This window comes from Passer montanus, unplaced genomic scaffold, assembly GCF_014805655.1.
Source record: "Passer montanus isolate IOZ18808 unplaced genomic scaffold, ASM1480565v1 scaffold2, whole genome shotgun sequence".
Classification (NCBI taxonomy): Eukaryota; Metazoa; Chordata; class Aves; order Passeriformes; family Passeridae; genus Passer; species Passer montanus.
This window is the reverse complement of record NW_024366591.1, coordinates 15,417,989-15,438,070: the sequence shown is the minus strand read 5'-3', so window position 1 is coordinate 15,438,070 and position 20,082 is coordinate 15,417,989. Positions and strand designations below refer to the sequence as shown.

General features: G+C 44.9%; 1 protein-coding gene across 2 annotated transcripts; it reads right to left on the bottom strand.

The window, feature by feature from the left end:
* Nucleotides 1-3,121: 3,121 nt before the first annotated feature.
* On the bottom strand, nt 3,122-19,825 carry TNFAIP3 (TNF alpha induced protein 3). Of its 2 annotated transcripts, XM_039707709.1 has the most exons (10): nt 19,648-19,825; nt 19,223-19,446; nt 15,833-16,145; nt 11,485-11,675; nt 11,116-11,263; nt 10,753-10,923; nt 9,821-10,001; nt 7,533-8,440; nt 5,455-5,687; nt 3,122-4,793 (listed from the first exon to the last, which is right to left on the bottom strand). In XM_039707709.1, the coding sequence occupies exons 3-10, from the start codon at nt 16,143-16,145 to the stop codon at nt 4,509-4,511; spliced, it is 2,430 nt and encodes an 809-aa protein (XP_039563643.1). In that variant the 5' UTR covers nt 19,223-19,446; nt 19,648-19,825; the 3' UTR covers nt 3,122-4,508. The 2 variants fall into 2 exon arrangements, with proteins under 2 accessions (XP_039563643.1, XP_039563644.1); XM_039707710.1 differs by lacking the exons at nt 19,223-19,446; nt 19,648-19,825 and adding an exon at nt 16,739-16,877.
* Nucleotides 19,826-20,082: the final 257 nt, after the last annotated feature.

Sequence of the window (20,082 nt, the reverse complement as noted above, 5' to 3'; positions counted from 1 at the left end):
TCTTAGGGATTTATACCCAAAACCCATATTCAACATCTAAACACTAGGGAAGTCTCCATGAATCCTCTCAAATCCTTCAGCCCCAGAAGTCCTTGATCTGTCAGCAAAATCTCCAGGTACTGAGGATATCTGTGGTGAGTCTGTGACCCAGGTCTCACACTGCAGAAGCCTTCCTGCTGCCAAAGCCTCAGGAAGACTCCCAAATAAAGCCTGGGCACATGGACTGCCAGGTCTTGGTTCCACCAGATATCCCTGCTTACTCATGGCCTCCTAAACACAGCTAGAGATGACCAGGGTAAATTTATAATTTTTGTTTGGTAGGTTGACTAGCCTCTTGACATAGCTGCTCAAAGTCCCTGCTGTGCCTGTTCAGAAGAGGAGCTGAGCATGCAATATCCCAGTCTCAGGTGGGAAAGACACCTCAGCGTATCCCAAGAGCTTTGGTCTCATGATGGGGGCCTATTTTTATGTGTTTATCCTAATCACTGGGCTGCCCTTTCTCCTATGCCTATCACTGGCAGTATAAAGGCCATAGCTGCCAGGTAAGAGTGGTTTAACTGACTTCAGACACCTTTGAGGAATGGGGTGGTAGAGATTAGGACAGGCCACAGCAAATGCAGGGACATCAGGATGAAAAACAGCTGGCAAAATGGTTGTCAGGTCAGTAGATCAGTGTTAGGTGTTTCAATGTAACACAGTACATGCTGTTTCATGACCCCTAATGTGTTAAGTGGCCAAATACTTCAGATCATGCCAAAGACTTGCCAGACAGAGCACTGAAATATCAATATATGTATTCTCTACACTGAAAAAAGTGCTTTCTTCTCCGTATCATGTTATCTATTAATTGAGTGGTTATATCCCTGAGAAATCCAGAAACACAGATAATATTCTGATCATCTTATAGTCTGAAGTATATCCCTTCTCCAAATAAAATGAATGTGTAAGCCTGCACAGCAATCCCTTTCTGCACTATATTACAAGGAATTCCAGTAAAATACAAGTACTCATTAAGCTGTTTGTTTCATATTGGGATTGCTGAGCCTGGAGAAAAAGGGGTTTGGGAGAAACCTTATCATGCTCTACAACTAGATGAAAGGAGGTTGTATTCAGGTGAGAGTCAGTCTCTTCTGGTAAAAGTGACAGGACAAGAGGAAATGGCCTCAAATTGCACCAGGGGAGTTTTAGATTAGGTAATAGGAAAAATTCCCTCACTGAAATGCTTATCAGACGTTGGAACAGCCTGCCCAGGAAGATGTTTGAGTCCCCATCCCTGGGAGTGTTCAGAAAAGGTGTGGATGTGGCACCTGGGGACATAGTTTAGTGGTATTAGGTTAACAGTGGGATTCAGTGATCTTGGTGGTTTCTTCCAATCTTAACAATTCTATGATTCTCTACTAGTTTTGCCTTTCTGCTAAGGAAAAAAATATCTGGCTACCACAGATATATGTCTTAGAAAAGAGACTTCTTTTCTAAGTGAAGTGGTCACAAAAAGGGAGACTCCAAACAAAAGTTCTCTCTTGCAGAACAGGAAGGAAAAATAGATGAACTTGAAGAGTTGTCTAGGCAAAGAGCAGAAAGCATCAAGAGGGTCAAAATCCCCTAGGGACATAAGGGAAATACCAGAGTATTTATAAAAAAAGGCCTCACTAGCTTTAATGTTCCCACACAAGTAAATCACGAGAGACAAGCTGGGCACTCATTTACATGGGAGCTTCAGAATGAGACCAGCCTCATGTGACACAAGGGTTATGAGTAATGGGCCCAGAAAACAGCAGAGAAAAATCAGTGGGATCTGGGACATTTGGTCTGAAATCCTTCCTCTCTGCAGAAGTTGCAATTAATAGCAAGTGGAGTAAATCAGCCTCCTGACACCGAGAGCATCATGATGGAGGTTCTGACTTTTCAGTGGACAGGGGCTGGTGGCAGCTGAGAGTGGATGCCATGAGCAGCCTCCATCTCCTGCTGCCTGGCTGCAGATGTCCCTCCCAACCTTTGCCTGTTCTTTCACCACTGAGGTGTCTGCCTGGTGCAAAGTTAAGTGAATCACAGGGATGTGTGAGTTGTAGGAGTTGTAAAGAAGGGGTAAGGTGCGTACTGGTCAACAAGAGTCAGATTTTGTAAATGAGAAATATGATATAGAGATGGAGTTGGTAGATCCAGCAGGCTCTGCTCTGGGGGTGTAGGCTGACTTCTAGCTTGTCTGCTCTGAAAGCAGATATAAGCTCTCTGAGTGGAGAAGGAGCTGGGCTATGGCTTAAAGATTTAACCAGGACAGACAGCAACTGAGCTGAAGTCAGCCTCTTAAGAAAGTGTCCTTGACTGCACAGGGATGTTTGCAGCCTGGGCTCATATTTTTGTTTCAGGTCATGAGCAACACCTAAAAGCCATGATAATGTACAGTATTGCCTGTCTTGGCAGAGGTCTGAATCACCTGAGTGCCAGTACAGGAGTTACGGTGCAGAAATCCCCTGGCAAGGAGGCTTGGTTAGGCTGAACTTGGGATGAGAAGAAAACACTGCTTTCATGTAGTTGTTCAAAGAGCAGTTGGCAACTGGCTCTTCATGAACTCCTGAGCAACTCGATGCCAAGGCTTCCCTGCTGTCCCTGGCAGAGGGAAGGCTGAAGGCTGGTCTGTGCCTTTGGGGCTGCACACACAGCTGTGTGGAGGCTGGGATCACATGCTGCCACCACCACCTCCCAGGGTGGCACTCAAACACCACTTGTTGGGAATTCCTGAAATAATGGATGGGATAACACAGAAAGCCAGGGCAAGTCAGTGTAGCTTAGGTTTTGTTGCAGTCTTCTCCTGTACCATCCATACTCTCCCACACTCATTCTTCTGGGGACTGAAAATACTCTGCACTCACAGGAACCAACTTCTTACGCCCAGGTCCTTCAACAGAACCAAGAGCCCTTTCTGAGAGAACACCCACTCACAGCAAGTTATCTCTCACCTCTTCAAACCACTTGGCTGCACCATCTGCACCAAGGAGCACTAACATGCTGAATGGTAGTGCTGAACAGAAAGGCTTCCTTCTGGGGGTGTCCCATCCCCCCTGTGCATAGATATAAAAATAACAAATTCAATCCTTCAATAATTTATTTCTTTATACCAGAGAAAGTTTTTCAATTATACATTTAAGTTTGTAACTTTCAACACTAGAGTAAATATATGTAAAAAAAATCCTAGCTGTGCAAATTTCAGATTGCATTGTTTCAAATAATATAAATATTTTAATAAAACATATGTTCACATTAAGGTTCACAAAATATATAAAATTTAACAGAAATAAGTGATGAGTTATTTAAATTTTTTTGGTTTTTTTTAATAACTAGAAAAAGATTCTAAACTTGAGAAGCAAGTTAGAAGAGATCTCACGTCCAAAATCATAGCAGCAAAACAGATGCTGAAAACTTAAAAGGTGTAAAAGGAGAAGAGAGAAGCAGGTAACAGGCACAGTGGTAAAGCTGAGATTACTAAAGAAAGTATTGCTGATTGAGAAGTGGATGCATAAACTTCAGGAGTAAAATTTCAGCCCTGAAGAACTCTTGTTACTGAGCTCCCAGCTGTTTGTGTGGTAACAGAATCACATTAGGGATGACAGAAAGTGTGACAGAAATGAGGCAGGAGGGTATGAACAGCACATGCATACTCCTGACATTTACAGTGCAAGAGAGACAGGAGTTGATCTCGTTTCAGAAGTGAAGACAAAGGGCTTTGGGGTTTTTCTTGTCTCTTGGAGGTAATTCCTTCCACGCAAGTGGGAAATGGCAGGATACATTTTCACCATCACATGCATTTCTTCTGCAACTTCTGTCTTTCCAGCTGTCTTGGGATTTGGGAAAGGATCTAAATGCTGATTTGGTTGAGCATGTTAAAGGAGTAGAGCAGTGCTGGTCTTGTTTTTGGCTGTGGATTTTTGAGGGCTCTGCAAACACAGAAGTGCTTGCTGTTATCACCCTGAATGCCCACTGGAGCTCCCACCCTGGTGAGCTCTGTAAGTACAGCAAGGACACGGGCAAACCAAACCACGTTTCTTCAGATGTTAACTAGAAGTAGCATCAGTCTGTCATGGGTAATCCCATTCAGGAAGGACTTGCACCTGACTGATGTATGCAACCATAAAAAGGTCCTGCATCTCTGAGAGTAGACACGGCTCCTTGCCTGGGAGAGGGGAGGTATTGAGAAACAGGCAGAACTGGGAAGTTCTTTGGATTCAAATGCTTCACACTTCCTCCTGGGAAGTCCAAGAATTAAATATGGCATTGTAGGAGCTTAGTCACGAATGAGAGCTCTGTGCAGAAGGCAATGTGACCTTCTCAGCAGTCCTTGGTATGCAGTGTTTAGAGGAAGTAGAAATTTATTCCCATTCTTGGGAATAAACATGATCTGAGCAGACAGCTTATGTTTCCCCCCACCCTCCCACTCCCAGGACTGTTAAAGTGTTTTGGACGTAGCACCATTTCAGAGAAGGAAGCAGCTGGTATTGCTTTCTGGTTCGCCACTAGCCATAGATCTGTTTGAACTGGTAGCATTCATTGCAGTAGCCATTGCACTTGGCATTGCCATAGTGATCGCAGGCGGGGGCTCGGCAGCGTTGCTTGGGAGGCTCCTGTGCCACCGTCTCCCGGGCGCTCCCCGACGGCGGCAGCTGACCAAGGCGCCGGCACTCCGGGCACAGGTCATCACTCCTGCAGGCCTGGTTGTTTCTACACGAAGCCACAGCACACTGTCTCTTCTGGGCACTCAATGCTGCGCGCTGCACATCTCCTCTGTGCTGCCCTGTTCTCTTGAAAAATATTAAAACACATTGTCAGCTGCTGTGCTGGCAGCACAAATGGCTTTTCATTTCCTTTTTACTCTGTTCGTGGTTTGTATAGGTAATCACCTGGGGATTGTTCCCAGGCACTTCTATGAAGTACAGTACCAAGAGCCAAGTTGAGTTTTACCAAAGAAAATCACAAATTCCGTCATTTCTGAGGAAAAAATATTGGCTTTTTTATCTTTGGCAATCCTCAATTCTAAAAGGACCAAAACAAACCAAATTAAAAACCTTATCTGGAACAAACACAATCTGTGATGGACTCAATCAAAAATGCAACTTGAACCCCTTGACACAACTGCACAGCTATAAGGGTAAGAACAAAAATCCTTCCCCAGCCAACAAAACAACCTAGCTGTTGGTCCAATTGCTTCCTCTGGAATTGCTGGCAAAATCCCAGTGGAAGTACAACTGAGCAGGGCCAGGACAACCCTAAATTGAGAATGACTTTTTACTGGCGCTGCTCAACTGCAGCAGAAAAAACTCATTATATGTTCTATGCTTGTCTTTCCATGATAGTTAAGCTGCAGCCATTTGAGGATTTTCTAGCATGGATCCCAAGTTGTTCCCACAAGAGAAAAACATGCAGCGCTAAACAACAGGAAGGTTTTGAGAAGTTCACACTTACTTCTGGCTGTCTCACCAGCTGTTCTTCTGTCCTTCTGGCTTCTTGGAATCGCTGGTTCTGGGCTATAATGAAGCAGTTCTGGCAGTACCCCTCGAGCATTGTGCTGCCCAGGGTGCCGCAGTCGCGCCGCTGGCAGGACACCGTGTTACGGAAGCCGGCAGCGGAGCTCCCTGTCTGATCTGGTGCTGAAGACTTCCTCTGAGATCTCCTCTGGTGGCGTAGCAAAACACTGTCTGTAAAGCAAAGCATGAACAGGAGCAGCTTGAATCGGTCCAATAGAACTGATCACCCAAAGCAGATGCAAAAAGCTGTCCACTGTAAAAATTAAAATAAATTTAAACTATCAACTAGCCTCAAACATGAGTTTTTGACTATCCTGAGACTCCCCCATTGGTACATCGTTCTTTGTGTTACATACATAAGTGTGCTAATGCAGCCTGAATTTAATGTAAGTTGTTGAAACAGATGATTTGGGAAAAACTTGCCCTAAGTGGGAAACCTAGATCACACTGAAGTCAAGACAAATTTCACCTTTTACTTCACTTTGACTGCCATCTGTGACCTACCCATTTCAGCCTCCCCCACTTCAGTCACATCAGACAACTGAAGTACAGTGATAGAGAGCTTAAGGGGAAGAAGTGCATTATACTTTTTAGTCTCATGAAGCAAACTTATATATTCCACAATCAGAAGGAAAAAAGATTTCATTGTGAGCAATGCTGGAAAATAAGGTATTGCAAGCTGGCACAGAAGTTCCCTAATCTGAACGCATGTGGAAAGCTCAGCGTTGTGAAAGATGTCTCTGCCAACGGCAGGGGGGTTGAATTAGATGATCTTTAAAGATCCCTTCCAACCCAACGTATTACATGTTTCTTTATTTGTATCAGCAAACTTACTAGCAATAAAATAATCTGAAGAGATAAGTAATAATTCTCTCTTACACAGGCCTTGCAGGCTCTATACCTAAGGGCTCTTTACCTGTGAAACACGGCAGTAGCATGAAAGATGAAGATTTCATGCTGTGATTTATTCAAACTATTGCCTTTTTGAAAGTCAGTCTTTAAACAAAAGTGCATGCACACGCAGGGTATTACCAAGGAAGATTTCAAGGCAGAGTATAACAACACACTCCAAAGTTACTCCAAAATACAAGCTAATTACCTACAGTCAAATTCTACTTGCTCTGCTTGTCAAGACAACTACAGTGGTTACTCCAAAGCATTATACCTGTTACATCCAGAACAGACAGAGATCTACAGAGTCTTCAAGGCTTTTTAAACACCTTGCTAACATAACTGATTTTCAGTGCCTTCCATATATTTACAGCATTTCCTTCACTGACCTCTACAACTTGTCTAGCTGTGAAGAAAATTCATACCAAATCATGATTGAAGGGGATGATGGGGAGGTATCAAAAACCACCCCCTCCTGAGTTGGTTTTGCTTCCATCAAAGCTGAAAGTAAGTTTTACAAGAGATTTCACAGATTCCTCACACTGCTGCCATGCACCTCTTTATAGCAGGCTGGTTTTGGCTGGGGTAAATTTAATTTTCTTCACAGTGGCTGGTATGGGGCTGTGTTTTGGATTTGTGCTGAGCACAAGGCTGATAATATTGAGATGTTTTTGTTATTGCTGAGCGGGGCTTACACAGTGCCAAGGCCTTTTCTGCTTTTCATACTGCCCTGCTGGCAAGGGTGCATGGGAGAAGACAAAGCTTGAACACCTGCCTGCCCATGGCAAGTAATGAATTAATTCTTTGTTTTGCTTTGCTTGTGTATGCAGTTTTTGCTTTTCCTATTAAACTCTCTTTATCCCAACCCATGAGTTTTCCAGCTTTTACGCTTTCTATTCTCTACCTGAGCCCACAGGTGGGAGAGTGAGCTAGCAGCTGTGTGGGGCTTGGTTGCTGGCTGGGGTTAAACCATGACAACGGGATAATAAGACAGAAAATTACCTTTTCCTCACACTCTTTTCATCACCCCCTGCCCTTTTATCACCCAGTACACAAAGAACTTCACAGTTCAAGGAGGCTGATCTGCAGCCAAAATGTGTCAAAGCTCACTCCATCTCCACTTACCATGGTTTTCCCTGTACTCAAAGAAACACAGCGTGCAAAAGCCCTCATTTTGTGATGTCCCAAAAAACTTGCAACCAGGTTTCCTACAGAGGTTGCCTCCCCTGTTCTCCTCGGGAGGCAGTGCTGGTGGCGGGGGCTCCTTGCCATGGCTGTTGGGAGCCTGATGGCAGGAGTGCTGGTGGAGGATCTGTGAGATCTGGGATGGGTCAGATGTTGATCTCTGGTGGCAGGTGGGCAGGAAAGCAGGACTGCCATTTGGGGACTGCTCTGTAGACCTTTTGAAGCAAGTGCTGCATATACCATTGAAGGTCCTCTTGGCCTTTTGACGGCACATTTTGCATGTGGCATAGTCTAAGTGTCTCTGGTCATCCAAGTTGTTGCAGGGACTGAGCTGTCTGTTGTAGCAGCGTTCACACAGCCCATTGTGTTGCACATTCAGTGTGAAGGGGCAGTCTGGGGTCCTGCACTTCATGGCTGTGGTTTCACTGTACAGGAAAAGGCTCGGAGCGGTCGGAGGTGCAGAGCGAGGCTCTGTTACAGGCCCTTCAGATGTCCATCCCCCAGGTTCACAAATATCCCCACGGGAGGAGCCTGACCCAGATGCCTTCAGCTTCTCAGGTCCTGCTTTGGAGCCCTGCTTTCTTCCCTTGTTTCCTTGGGACCTCTGCTCAAAGCATTCGTGGCAGTAGGGCTGGGTGTTCACAGACATGTAGAAAGGGCAATTTGGCGTTTCACATTTCATCTGTAAGAGGGAGAGCTGGGAAAGTGACAGATCCTGTCTGTTCCTGGAACATGTCTCTCTTCTAGCAGGTTCAACATTCTCCTGCCACTTCTTGTACTCATGCTGTACCAATTGAAAGTAATCTTCCACGAGGTTTATTTCTTTGGGTAGGTTGCCTTCATCTAACCTGACAGCCAAAAAAGGAAGATTGCATCAGTGGCTGAAAAGAGCAGATGGTGGGGGTGGAAGCAAATACAAGCAACGTGGGAAGGAAATGTAGATTTAATGCACATCCATATTACTCAGACAGAAGATCTGGGATGTTACACTGCTGCTGTAAATGGAAATAATTTTAAAAGCAGGTGTTCAGTGACGGAGACTTTCACATCTGAAATAAATGTCCTGACACAATGCTAAACAGAAATATTCTTAAAAGGCTTTGCTAAGTGAGGGTTTTCTGTCTAAGAGCTGTTTGCATAAAGAATATGGGTAATCTCTCAGAAGCAGAAAGTCCCCCAAATGGTGAATTGCTCTGAGGATCAGTCTTCAACTGAACATAATGATACAGTTTATCATGAAATCTCCTCCTGGTTCTGCCCTGTTGGGTCTGTATCTACCAGCAGCATTCTTCTAACAAACTGTGGGGCTTCAGCATGGCATGTGCAATGCTAGCATCCTTACTCTGCCTCCACGTGCAGGGAAAATCCTACACTGGAGCTTCACCATGCCACAGTTGGCAGGATGAGGAGCTAACATTTCTGGCAATACTCCAGAACACATCTAGGCAGAGCAACTAGGGAAGCTCAAGTGCTACCCTTTACATGTGATTACATGCTTTGGGTAGAAGGACTTCAATTTTCAAGGCCCCTACACCAGAACCAGCCAAGAGAATGAAGATTCCTTTCCGTGTGGTAGTGGAAGCAAAAACAGAGGATACAGGAGTTACTCCCCTCCATCAGTTCTGAGGGGACTGGCTGGGCATCACTGCCACTGCATATGAGAAGCTGATGGGTGTTGCCAGCTCCTCCCTGCATGTTACTGATGCTCAACCATCAGGGGGACCAGCAGAGATGCTGGCTCCTCCACTGGCCACAGCTTCCTGCCTGCTGCCACACGGAACAGCCCAGGGTGTTGAGGCATCTGTGCTCAGAACATACTGCCAAGTGCTTTACCCAGGGCAGCCAAACTTACACCAACTGCCCATTATGCAATGTGCCCTTACACAAAGCACAAGAGCTTGGGCTAACTAGTTCCTGCATTGAAGTACTTTTCAGCCACCCTCCTGTGTAATCCAAAAGTCAGTGAAACTGATCAAATGGATTTTTTCTTCTAAAATGCTAGTTTCAGTTTGCTAAATCTGAACACATTTTTGCCTTTAAATTTGAGACTGGCCTCAGCTCATACTACTTCAAAACATATCAACAGTAATGCCAATGTTTCATATTTCAGGTAGTAAACACATGGACCACCTAGGAAGGAAGGAAAGACCAAAAGAACACACTGGGCTGCCCAGCTTGTCCCACCTCCGTAAACAAGAAAACTTTGAGGAAACAGGAATGACACTCACTTGGCAGCATTAATTAGATGAGTTGTACCATGATCCCAGCCTTGCACTGGAATTTCTATCACTATCAAGTAGTCTTTTAGCAGCTGCTCTTTCTCCCTCTCTTCTATATCTGTCAGAAAGTGCACATTCAAATCCTCAAATCTGCCTTGCTCACTGGTGACCAGAGGGACAGCCCGGATTTCTGTGGGGAAACAAGATGGATTAGCATATACACAAACAAAAACACACACACACACACAGATAAATATGTATGTGTATATGTATATTTACACAAACATAACCAGCCAGTTAGGAATAACCATAAAATGCAACACATGGAGATACCACCACTAAATTTTTGAGAGAGAGGAGAACAGCTGGGCAGAGCATGAGGGAGGTTGCAAACACAGCTACATCACAAACTTAGCCCCATTGCACAGTACTTTTAATGTCCCCATAGCAACTATCCACTCCACTTGAACAGGATTGTAGGTCTTTGTTTGTTATGCCTTTTGGTGGGATGATGCTGTAACCTGAACCTAGAGAACTACTGTCCACTCAGAAGAGATGTGTTAAAACTGGTAAAGCATATATTTCATTATTTCTGCTAGGCAGTGGTGCCCTGCTGTGAGACTGCACCTTTCAAAGTTTCTTCTCTTACAAATATGGAAGGGAGGCCAGAACACAATAAAGCAGAGGTTACCCTTTGACCAATTCCAGCCTGCAAGCAGATGAGCTGCACTCTACTCTCAACCAATATCTTGAAGGTGACCTTTAATTTCTACTCAGATTCACAGAAAGCTTTTTCTGCTCACATTTTAGGAATATATTTCAAATTAATCTAATTTAACTTTAAAAATGCAAATCTAAACCAGATCATATTTTAAATGCTTTATCAGCGCAGTGGTTTTGAAGAAGTAATATAAATACCAAATGAGGTACTTGAAAAATACCTGGCCCGCTGTCCTTCAGAGTCACCAGTGGTGTAAAATGCATGTTGTCATAGCCAAGCACAATTGGGTATCTGTAGCATTCTTCAGCTGGCCAAAGGAGGGGCAAGTAAACACCACCAACATTCAGAGGAGCAAAACTGGAGCCTGACTCTAAGCTTCTAACTACTTTATCTGCATAAAGAAGAAAAAGAAAACACAAATAAGTATGTGCTACAGGCAAGAAAAAACATATGTTAGGGGTTTTATAATAATTTCTGAAAACACAGTGTTCTGAAATGCATCTGCCTGAAAACAACAGGTGTTGACTAAGATTACTAACACAGCACAAGAGTAACACAGTGGGATGACTGTCAGGCAACTCACCTGCCAGGACAATGACTGGCCTTCGGAGGATGTTAGCAAGGACAAAGATGTGGATTTCTTCCAGTGCATTATAGGGGAGTCTATTTCGAGCCCCAGATATTTCTGGGGAGGTCATTTCAATGAGGTATTCCCACTCCTCCTCCCAGTTCTGAGGAAAGAAACAGCTGTTACCAATGGTTCAAAGACATGGAGCTCAGGAACCAGCTGCAGCACAGAGTGCCCAAATAATCATGTTCCCATTTCCCCCAAAGGAAGACTATTTCTGCTCTCATTAATGACAGAATCCGTGAAGCCACAAAGCAAACAGAATCAGCAAGGCAATGCTGGTGAGCACTCAGAAAACAGCACCACTCCCTCCGGCCGCCTTACCCGGGTGTCATAATGGAGTCCTGTCTCTACAAACTCCTGGGATTTAACAGCCTCCCGCTGCCAGCGGAGCTTGAAGTTCCGTGTGTCAATCTCCCTGAGAGCACTAAACAATGTTTTTCTTAAGACAAGGTCGATATCTTCAATACCCCACATGTACTGTGATGCAGCATGCATAAGGCAATTTCCATCGCCTGGAAAAAAAAAAGACAGAGTGCATTATTTTCAAATGGCTCCTTAAATAAAATGCCACAAGCCTGTGGGACATAGAATTACACCACAAATATGTGTATTCCCTGTGCACTTCTCTCTAAGCCTCAGACAGAAGGGTTGTAAAGAAGGGGGCTAGAGTTATGGTCTCTGTTCAGAGACGGAAAGAAAAAACTTCCCTCCCTACTGGTTTTGTCTCTGTACCAGTCCAAGTTAAGCTGTCATACAGCAATGCCCCTTACCTACCTTACTTAACTTTGACTGATATCACAAACTAAATTTTGGGGTCAACTACAAATGTCAAACACAGCTGAAATAGCTTTTTAAACACAACAAAGTAATCTTAAAATTACAAAAAAATATGTAAATCTCCCTCATTGGTGTTTACACAAATATACACCACACAGCATGAGGTTGAGAAAATGGAAACTATTAAGAAAATATTATAGTAACACCAAGCCTCATATCCCCTGATGAGCACTGTCTGGCCCTTGGCTGTGCTTGATGGAGGAATTGTAATTAAAAAGTAGACAGAAAGGGAATGGCAGGTGATTTATGTAAAGCAATCATAGGAACACCTCTGGCCTTCCTCTCAGAAATGATAGCATGTTGGGTTGTTACATATATTACTTAGAGGGCTGATTTTAAAACACAAAATTAAGTCAATGAAAAACAGTGATTTGATTTTCATTTACACAATCTTCTTGCATTAAAAAATTCCTCTTTACAGGTAGGAAGGATTGTGGTATTCTGCAGTTTCAGAGCGGAAACTGAGACTCAGAGGAGATAATCAAAAGGTGTAACAAGAAATACACCTATGTCTGAGTTTCAAATTCTATCTCTAGCTACCTTCTTCAAAAAGGGGATGTCTCCCCTGAAAGGGAGACATTAAGAATCATTACTGTCACATCCTCAGATGCAAAACTAGGTCTGATGTCTACCACAGTGGTAAACAGATTCACATAATGCTAAGAAACCACAGCACTTTTCTTGGAATAGAAGACATCAACCCTGGTAAAGCTACTAGACTTTTCTTCCATGAAAAAAACCCAAACAAATGCACCCAAAGAACTCCCAAAAAAGAATGAAACCCAATGTGTCACATACGTGATGAGTTCAATTACACAATTTGTGAACACTTTTGCTGCTTATTCTGTGAAATTGCAGAGAAAAGCCTACAACAGACTCCACTTCCCAAAGAAGATATAATTTGAAATCTACTCAGTGCTTCATAAATTGTTATGGGATTGGTGCGTATCAGATTCCTGCAACAGCCTTCTATTTTATGAATGCAGTCCTGCAAAGCTTACTTCAATTCTGCAGGCTGCTTACTTGAGCTCAAAAATCAGGGAACAACCAAGAAGACAGAAAAACTGACTGTGTTTCCTTCTGACCAAGAAAGATGACATATTAATCCCATTAAAATTTTCCCTTTGCAAAATCTAGAGCAAAGATAAGACTAATTTTTTTCTCTCTCTGAGAGCTCACTTTCGGTTCTTTATTTAGAAGCACTGCCCAAAATTCCTTACACAGCACTTGGAATTCCCCCACACCGTTTGACTAGCAATTGAGCAACAGTTGTACTTTTTGTTCTGCGGCTGCAGCGTGGCCTCCCTCGGACTTTCCCAGGGGGTGTGGCTGGGCGAGCTGGAATGAATGCCAATTCATTATACAAGTGAAATCTCTACAGCCAATAGATGCTGGAATTTTTAAATTGAAAAAAAAAAAAAGGAGAAAAAACCCTAAGAGTTTCGATTTTTGTACCTCCTACCACTTTCCTTCTATCTCCATTCAGATGTCTGCAAAGAAATATGTAGTGAATTCAAAATGGCTTTTTTAATTAAGAAAACCCCACCACTCCACAGATTCACAAACATATCAGGTAAAATATACATCAAAAGATCCTGTAGGAGATACTTTCTCTGTTTTCAACAGCTGCAGCCTTAATCAGAAAAAACCCAGAATTTTCTGAAGAAAGTCCACTGTTAACTGAGAGAACTAACATATTCCTCTCATATTTATGGGTTAAGCAGCTAAATGTTCAAAAAATACTTTTCACGCCACATGGGAGGAAAAAAAAAAAAAAAAGTTGTTTTCAGGGCTTCTCCAGGCTTCTGCACTTCTTTCAGAGATCCTCTCCTACAGTCCAATCTACCTTCTTTCTCCTACAAGGGCCCTTCTATGCAACTACTTTGCATAACCCACAGGTTTCCAAAGCCACTCCTACTCATGCACTTAATGACCCTGGAGCACTGAACTGAAGCCAAGTTCTTTGTCTGCTCAGTGTATGGAGAGACCACAAATCTTGCTTTGCCTTCCCTCAACCTGCCCTACTATTTCAGCACCTCATATACAGGTACGCCTGCTCATGGGTGGGATCCAAGTCCACACTGGCCAATGGTCATGAGACAAAGAAGGAGGTCAGTGCTGCTGAATGTAATGTGGTCACCAACAAGGGGCTGTCCAGGCAGCATTAACCCCTGCAGGATTTGTATTGACTGGTGACGGGGGATTCTAAACCTCTTACTCTTTGCCCTGGGCAAAAATTGTGCACATTGTCCATTTTCCTAGAAAATCTATTTGAGTGAAATTTTTAAGATGCAACACCTGGAGTTGATGTTGATCAGTTGATGTTACCTTCCCAGTATGTGCAAAGCACTGCCTGCCCTGGCTGCAACTCTGGTACTTCCAAAGCTCAAGATTCCGTGACTTCTGTGCACACCCCTCATTGTAGTCATGAGAATTTTACACCAGTGAAGAGGCAGCCCAAAAAGCCCACCAGAAGGTCAATGCCTCTACAACAGTTACAGACACGCACATCAGCATCGGGCTTTAGGTTGGCAAGTGACATCTACTCAGTAGGTCTATTTCTGTGGCTTCTGTACAACACAGCTGTGTACAGTCAGACTGAGAAATATGGCAGAATTTGCAAAGGAAAAAATGTGGACTAGGAAGATAAGGTTAATGTGTATACAAGCAGATATGAAAAGAAGCAAACCCAGAACACAACATGGACTTCAACAATACAGCAGGTCCACCACACCCAGTGTTTGTATAACTGCTGTGATCTGCTCCTTGAGCAAAGAGTATGTATTTTTCATCTTCCTGAAGTCCTCACTGTCACAGTCTATTGTTCTTGGTTAGGGGCAACCTGTGCTGTAAAGAATCCTGAGTCCAAGTTTGCAGCTGCATGACCATAAGTCATAGCCATTACCAAATCTTTCCTCCACTGAATGTAAAATGCCCATGACTCTTACAGTCATGTGCCAAGGCTTCCTGCTCAAGACTGTGGACAAACATAACCTGTTCAGGAAATCTTGGCACTACTGCTGTGCCTTTTCATTTGTAGCACTTGATGCAATACACACACAGAGTAACCCAAAAGCCAAGTCCTGAAACCAGCACTGACTGTTGAAAGAAAAGGGCACTGCAGAATTTGTGTTGCACAAAGATGGGTGTCAGTCACACACATGGGACTTACCAGTGGGCTCTGAGGGAAGGCAAGAGCTGGCAAACCCAGGCAGGGAGCTGAGGATGAGGGAGCAGCCCCAGCACGGGGCGCTGACTCCAGGGACAGCAGTGTCAGGTTCCCAGGAGGCTCCATGTTCTGAGTGCTATTGCCACCACTGCTGTTAAAGCTGGATCAGCAAGCAAGCACTGCCTGCCAGCTACAACAACAGGGCTTATTGGAAGGATATTAGCTTCTGCTAAATATACATGGGAATGCATCCCTGGTCACTCAAGGCATCTGAAGGCTCCTCTTGCCTGGCATAAAGGATGTTTGGCATTTCCGATGAGGCAGCCGACATGGAGCAATCAGACTCATGGGAAGGCATTATGTTCCAAATCAAGTTTCCCTGCCTTGTTCTTGACTCTGAAGTGCCACAGGTTATTGATATTATGAAAATATCTGTGAAATTTCCATAATATTCACATACTGCGGTATGGCCATGGGTCTGCTACAGCCTCAGGACAGCACATCATGTGGAAAGAATTTTAATTTCAAAACAGATTGAAAGGCAGCACATTTTTAAAGCCATGTGCTTCTGTTTCAGTAATGTGAACTCAGATGCTATTAATAAAGGTGCTACATTTGTAGGACCTGTTTTACTGTGAGTGCAAAGACCTGGCTGTAACTTACCATTAGTCTTCAAAGGAACAAGTCTCCGAACTTCCCTGCACCAGTTGAGCTTCCTGTGGCGCTCCAGTGAAGTCTGGGTAGCCTGGTCAGTCAGGGACTTCTGAAGCGTTTCCCGAAACTGGGGACAAAACTGGCACATTCTGAACATTTCTATGGTGTATCTGTGCATAGTCCTGAAGTGATGAATTATTCCACTGGGAGGTTTGACTAGATCCTCAGGTGTCCTCTCTCTGATCTTCATAGCCTTCAGCATATTGCTCTGATACAAAGCTTGAGGAAGGTTGTGTGGGCCAGCCATGTTTCTAGAAGACATCTGAAATGAAAAAGGATCCTTTTATTGGCGTGTTAGTGTCCTTCTATCACAGTGCTATCACTACTGTAGTGGCTGAGAAGGCACTTTCAGGGTGGGATTCTGGATGAAGTTTTGCCTAAAACAGGTACAGATGGATGCAGCCCTTCTGAGCCTTTTATAAAAAACGTTTTTTCAAAACTCACATTCACTAACTTTTCTGCATTAGTCAGATACAGACACTGATCAGCTTATCCCACTCATTTGCTAATATAATTTACTGTGATATTGAAAAGAATTTATGCGTAAGTAAGGAAACTGCATCGTCATTCAAAAAAAGCATTTAAATCAAAATAAGGATAAGAGAAGGCAAGGTCAAGGGAAGGGAAAATTATCCTGGAAACTTAACTAATTGATAATTGCACAGTGTAATCCCATATGCACTTGGTGAATTTCAGGACCTTTCAAGCTCTTGTTTTGATAACATGCCAAAAAACCCCACAGTTAATGACCATTTCAGATTTCCACAGCCCATACATTCTGAGCAGTGACGGTCAGTAGAGCACAGAAAGAGCACAAAGAATTGCAGGCTGTGCAAGTATCAGTCCCATACTTACAGTGGCCAGATATGGTAGATGAGGAGTTTGTCACTCGAGGATAGGCTTAGGTTATTTCCTTGAGGCTCTTTGTATTTTGTGAGCAGCAGAGCTATGGCTCAGAAGTGCTTGTGCCGTATGTGGGGGTGCAGACTGCAGTGCCACTATTAGTCAGTGGTAAGTCAACAGAGCTGAAAAAGCATTTCCATCTGGCTCAAAACCCCCAATATATTTCCACAGTAGGACATGTAATGTTTACTGCCCGGCATCCCTTTCTTCAGTAACTCTGGCCTCATGGGGTACATCAGGAAAAATAAAAAAAGAAACCCATAACCTCAAACCTACACTCTATGAAATACCTACTCAGAGGACACCAACTTTGTGGCTAGTTAGAGACAAATGTAGGGACCACATCCCTCAAAACCCCTGTGCACTACAGCAAGAACAACAATAACCTCTTTTTACAGGGAGAGACTCTCCATGCTGTCCACAAACATTCTTGCTTTGTTTAAAAATGAAGCAAAAATTGTATCAAGACAAAAGTATGCATGCCTAAAATCTTTAGAGGACAACTAGTCACATTAGGAGAACCTACCATTTGGATTATGAATCTAGGGACAAGTATCAAGCCATATACGTGTTTCAGTCTCCGGACATTAAGTACACGGAAACAAGAAGCAACTAAAAATTGTTTATGTAACTATTAGGAAGTTTTCTCATGGAGATGGGAGGCACAGAGAGAGGAAGAAGAACTCCAGCCTGACAGACTGACCAGGAAGGCATTCCCAGGTCTATGGAGGCAGAAGACCCCTCTTGCACAGAAGGGCTTTGGCACCTCCTTCCCCCCAGGGAAAGAGCTGCTCTCCCCTCTTCACCCAGACACTTCCATTGGCAACATCCACCTCCAAATGCCCAGCCAAAGCTTTTGAAAAGACCCTGTCAGGGTGAGAGGGGACCTCAAACTCCAGGTGCCAAGAGCTGAGCTCCATAACCTCTCTGAGAACCAGCTGATGGAGAGATACGGTGGATAGCTCGACAAGCCCTAAACAGAGGCAGATGAAACAGGTGATGCTACAAAGTCCTACTTTAGGGTGATGTCATTCACACACCCTAAGAGCACTAGAGACGGTCTGCAGAGCTGTCACATCTTGCAACATAAGGAAAAGCTTTCCTTTAGGTAATAAAGATGGCATATTCTTATCATTCCCCCACCAGCACACAGGCTTAAAATGAACATATTTTCTCGTCCACTCCCCCCGCTAGTATAGTTTTACACATGCTATTTATGTAATGTATGAATGAGTCTAAAAAGGAAATACAAACAACCCCTTACTAAGCTGTGCGATAACCACAGCTCTACTTTGCTCTGAGATGACCAAAGTACTGAATTCCTTACTTATGCTGGTAGAAACATTGAGTCAATGGGATTTTTTTACACGAATAAAGACTAATCACATGACTAAGCACTACCGGCATCGACTCTTGAAACGGTTATTTCCAGCTTTAAGTAACAAAAAGTACTGAGTTTACAGAAGCATTCACTGAAACTACATTATTCGAGTCTATGCTCTACCGGCATTTTTTCCCCTCCACATGTGGAAATTACTGCCTGTATTATTTACGGTCATAAACGTGAACCAAGGCAAAAGCCAAGCAACCCTTATTTTCAAAATCAATGTGATGAAACAAACAGAACTCAATAGACACCTAAGCTGGAGATTTAAAAATAGAAAACTGAGCTGCAGTTGTATTACTTTGTAGTCTACTGTGCTTTGCTGTGTGCTACGCTACTTTAACCTTCTCACAAGTAATCACTAGGAATTCCCAGAAAGGAACAGCTGTAAACAATAATTAGAGTCAGCATCCTTTCCAAAGGTGTAATGCTGAGGATGCTGGGCTCGGGAAAGCTGAATACTGTTCTGAGATCTACCCATGGTTTCTTAAAGTTATTTCATTTTCTGTCCTCTAGCTGAAAAACAGCAAGTAATAAACTTCTCCACAAAGTGCTAAAACTTCTAAAACAAACATGCTTAATACCTTTTAAGCCCACCCATATTTTTCTGTCTGGGTCTTCGCTCGGTACAAGCTAAAACACAGCACTACTCTTCACCAAATCAGAAGATGAGGAGCGAGGCTCTTTTAAATCCCACAGGACTGGTTTACACACACTAAGTGTTCCGCGTTCTTCGTTCCCTGACCTACTGCTCCGCCGGGGGCTGGGCGTGCAAGGAAAGGACACAACACGGCCCGCCAGCTCCCCCGGAGAAGGAGCCCGAAGCTCCAGGGCGGATTTCCCCGCGGCACTCGCAGCGAGCCCGGCCGCTCTGCGAGCCGCAGCGGCCGCGGAGCCCCCGCGGGGCCGGGAGCGGCGGGCACAGCGTCCCCGCCCGGCCGGGAGCCGGCACACGGCTGCGGCCGAGCCCGCCGCCAGAGCCGCCGGGTCCCCGAGGCGCCCTGGGGCAGGAGAGCTCCGGGCTCCGCCGGGCCCTGCCCAGCGCCGCTCACCTCTCCGCGGGCGGCTCCTCCTCCGGCCGATCCTGCCGCGACTCCTGCTCAGCAGCGGGGCTGAGGCGGTGGGACGGGGTCGCGCTCAGGATCCATCAACCCCCACCGCGCCGGGGCTCCTTCCTTCCCCTCTCTCCACCCTCGCCCCGCCGGAGCTGCTGCTGCTGCCGCTGCTGCCGCTGCGGAATGAAGGGCTGAGCCCAGCCTCTTGTTTTTTTCCCTTTCTGTTTAAGCGCGAGGGTGAAAAAAAAAAAAAAAAAAAAAAAAAAAAGGGAGATTGAAAACACAACACAAAAAAACCCCACCGGGGATTTCCACCGGCAGGGCGCCGGGACTTTCCGGCCTGTGACAACCGCGCGGCCGCTCTGCCGCCAGGGGGCGCCGCGCCGGGCAGCCCCGCCGCCTCCCCGCCCGCCGTGACTCACCCGCGGGATTTTCGGGAGCCGGGATGTCATTTCTTCCTTCCTTATTCCTTTCCCCCCGGGCAGGGGGTTGCCCATCCCGTCCCGCAGGCTTCGCTCCGCTCACGGGCCGGCCCGGTGTGGCGTCGCTGGGTCCGGAGCGGCTCCGTGTCCCTGCGCAGAGCGGCGCCCCGGTCGTGCCCCGCAGCGCTGGCTGTGAGGGGCGGCGGCCCAGGAGCCCCTCCCGTGTCCTCCGTGTCCCTGGCACACAGGCTGCGGGTGCTCTCGTGTAGATGCCCATATCCCCGCCCCAGCATTCCAGCAATGCAGCAACTCCAGCATTCCAGGGGGCCCGTCCCATGCATGGAAAGTATTGCTCTTCCATACGGTTTTCAGACTCAAGCGTTTGGGTTTTTTTGGGTTTTTTTTTTTGTTGTTTTGTTTTTGGGTTTTTTTTTT

Coding starts and splice junctions, on each gene's coding strand:
- TNFAIP3 (XM_039707709.1), bottom strand. CDS start 16,145: ATGTCTTCTAGAAACATGGCTGGCCCACACAACCTTCCTCAAGCTTTG. Junction 11,264..11,484: donor GACTCCATTATGACACCCGG/GTAAGGCGGCCG, acceptor TTCTTTCCTCAG/AACTGGGAGGAGGAGTGGGA. Junction 10,002..10,752: donor TCTGAAGGACAGCGGGCCAG/GTATTTTTCAAG, acceptor GTTTCCCCACAG/AAATCCGGGCTGTCCCTCTG.